Here is a 2,756-nt window from a genome sequence, read left to right as displayed (position 1 = left end):
CCCCCCCCCTCCCCACCAACCCCCAAAATACTCAGCACAAAGGGATAAGGGGATGCAGGGAGCTCCGGTGCCCTGGGGGTGCTAAACCCACCCCTCCTGGGCAGGGAGGGACAGGGATGTGCTCCTGAAGAGTTTGACCCTGGTTGTCCCCAGAAGGTCCAGCGTGTCTGTCCCACCCCCCGGCCAGAGCAGTGCAGTGAGGCTGGTGGGAAGAAGAGACGTGGCCATATCCCACCTGCCCTGCACATCGCCCCAGACCCTCCGACCAACCCAAGGCCACGTCCCAACCGTGTCCCAGCCCCAGAGGAGCAAGCTCGAGCATCCCTGCTGGCCACCCAACCGCTGCCTCGGCCAGGGAGGGAGGATGAGGAGGGACAAGGGGTGGTGGGTGGGGATGCGACACGGCCCCTCGCTCACAAGGTGCTGGATGTGCCATCCTGGAGGCAGCAGTAATGGTTCCAGCTTCTGCTCATGGCTGACCCCCCCCCAGCTTGTGCTCTGGGTAGCAGTTATGGAGTCCACAGCATCACTTGAGGCAAAACCGGATCCTGGACCCAACAGCCTGAGCAGCCTCTCCCGGGAGGGGGTGACCGGGGAGCCGTGCCGGAGGGAAGCACGCTGCCTTTCTGGGACCCACAGGCAATGGTCCCCATCCCCATCCTCATCCCCATCCCTATCCCCATCCCTGCACAACACAGGATTTCCTCACCGCATCCATATCCCACTTCCCCGTGCTGCTCCTACCCACACGGGGCCATCATGCAGGAGACGTCATCACCAGGGGAGAAGAAGCCACCCTTACCTTTCTGGAGGTGGATGATGTCTGGGAAGTTGGAGAGGAGCCCTTGGTACAAAGAGAGAGTGTCCAGCATGAGGAACAGGTCGTTCTTGGGCTGCTCAGCGAACATCTCCCCTACGGTCTCATACGTCTTGCCCGTGTGGGAGATTGCATTGTTGAGGGCATCTGAGCTGTAAGGGGGGTCCATGTGGAAGGAGTGGCTGATGGCTTGGAAAGCATTGCCCAACTTCTGGAACTCCTTCCGGAAGCCACCCACGTGCTTGCGCACCAGCTCCGAGGCCACGTTGGTCAGCTGCAGGACGCTGTCATCCATCTTCTTGCTGAAGGCCTTGAAGGCGTCCACGCGGTCCTCCACGTCCTGCAGGTCCTGGTGCTCCGTGGGGATCTGGATGGTGAGGAGGAAGCTGGCGCCCACCATCTCATCCTTCTCTGCCCGGCGTTTGCCCAGCTTCCACTGCTTCTCGTCGCGGCAGCTGAGGAAGTGCTGGAAGCCCTCGTACTGGGAGAGGACGGGGTGGCTGGTCATATGGTCCATCCAGAGGATCAGCCGCCGCTTGCGCTTCTCGATGAAGTCCTCCTCGAAGCGCCCGGTGGCCTGCTTCTCGGGCAGGTGGGGCACCGAGATGACCGTGAACTTGTGGAGGAGGCGGTTGTAGAGCCAGTCAAAGTGCTTGTACCGCCGGTAGACGGGTGAGTTGATGTTGCTGGGGGTCAGCTTGTAGGAGATGTAGCTCTTGATGCCCTTGAACTTGGTTTGCTTGGTCGGGTCCTCCACGGAGCAGATGAAAGGGTGGGGGTTGGCTCTCCACTGGGGACCTTTGGAGCCCATCTCGATGCAGTACGCCTCGGCGATCTTGGACATCAGGGGCACGTCGCCCAGGATGAAGGCCTCCACCCCCGAGCGGACGAAGCAGGAGAAGCGGTTGAGGTTCCTCCCCACCACGCTGCCCCTCTTGGAGGAGCTCATGCTGTCCTGACGCTCCAGCGCCGGCTTGGGATGGTAACCGGCATGCTGGTGGTGGCCGTAGGCCGCCCGGTACTGCAGACTGGGCGAAGGGTGCCCGTTGGTGCCCGGCGCGCCCCGGGGCTCCTCCCCCCCCGTGCAAGCATCGTCCCAGTCATCCCAGTCATCATCATCGTCGTCCTCAAAACTACCCTGGTAGGAGATGCCGGGGTCGGCGGGGGTTGTGTAGAAGGAGGAGTCGTGCCCGGGGGAGCCGGCCGGGCTGCTGGAGTAGTCCGTGTAGTTGGAGCCCGACCGGGAGCGGAGGATTTCGACGTAGGAGGCAGGGAAGAGGCCGGTCTCCCCGCGGCTGTTTTGGCCCTGTAACCACCCGTCCAGGGAGTTCTCGCTGAAGATGACGAGCTCCTCGTTCTCCTGGATGCTGATCTCCTCTTTGTTTTCGCTCTGGAAGTTGTAAAGGGCTCTGGCTTTCAACGCCATGGCCGGTCTCCGGGGATGAGGGTCACAGCGGAACGCAATCCCCGCAAGCCAAAAATATAGATATTAAAAAACAAACAAATACCGCAAGCTCGCTCGGCACCGGGGCCGGCCCGCGCTGTGGGAAAAGGCTTGGCCCGTTTCTCCGGGCAATAAAACAAAACAAAACAAAACAAAACAAAAAACCAAACAAAACAGCAGAGAAGAAAACCCCTACAAGGTGACGCCGAGGTCCGTACGTCCAAGTGACCCCCCCGATCCCAGCGCCCCGGTTAAAAACAACATTCCCCCGTCAAGCGAGCGGCATTTCCCCGGCTCCTAGAGGAGATATATGGACCCCGGCCGGAGCAAGAGCCGGGCTCTGCCATGTCCACGCAGGTTTTATCTCGCTGGGACGCCGATCCCGCGGTTTCACTTTCCGGGAGGAAAAGATCCGGCTGCCAGCGAGGAAATAAATCCAAAGTGACTTTTCTTGGGGCTCCTGTGGATAAAACAGCCCAGTTTTTCCCCTCGACC

General features: G+C 60.8%; 1 protein-coding gene across 1 annotated transcript in view; it reads right to left on the bottom strand.

Moving 5' to 3' along the window:
• Window positions 1-2,243, bottom strand: part of SNX33 (sorting nexin 33) — a 3,757-nt gene extending 1,514 nt beyond the window's left edge. Inside the window, exon 1 of the mRNA XM_009886706.1 lies at window positions 803-2,243. Coding sequence (XP_009885008.1) covers window positions 803-2,243 — 1,441 coding nt within the window. The remainder of the gene's footprint in view (window positions 1-802) is intronic.
• Between the last annotated feature and the right edge of the window lie 513 nt (window positions 2,244-2,756).

The sequence above is a fragment of the Charadrius vociferus genome, unplaced genomic scaffold (assembly GCF_000708025.1).
Source record: "Charadrius vociferus isolate BGI_N301 unplaced genomic scaffold, ASM70802v2 scaffold356, whole genome shotgun sequence".
In the NCBI taxonomy this organism is placed as follows: domain Eukaryota; kingdom Metazoa; phylum Chordata; class Aves; order Charadriiformes; family Charadriidae; genus Charadrius; species Charadrius vociferus.
The sequence above is the reverse complement of the archived record's forward strand: the minus strand, read 5'-3'. Positions and strand labels throughout refer to the sequence as shown.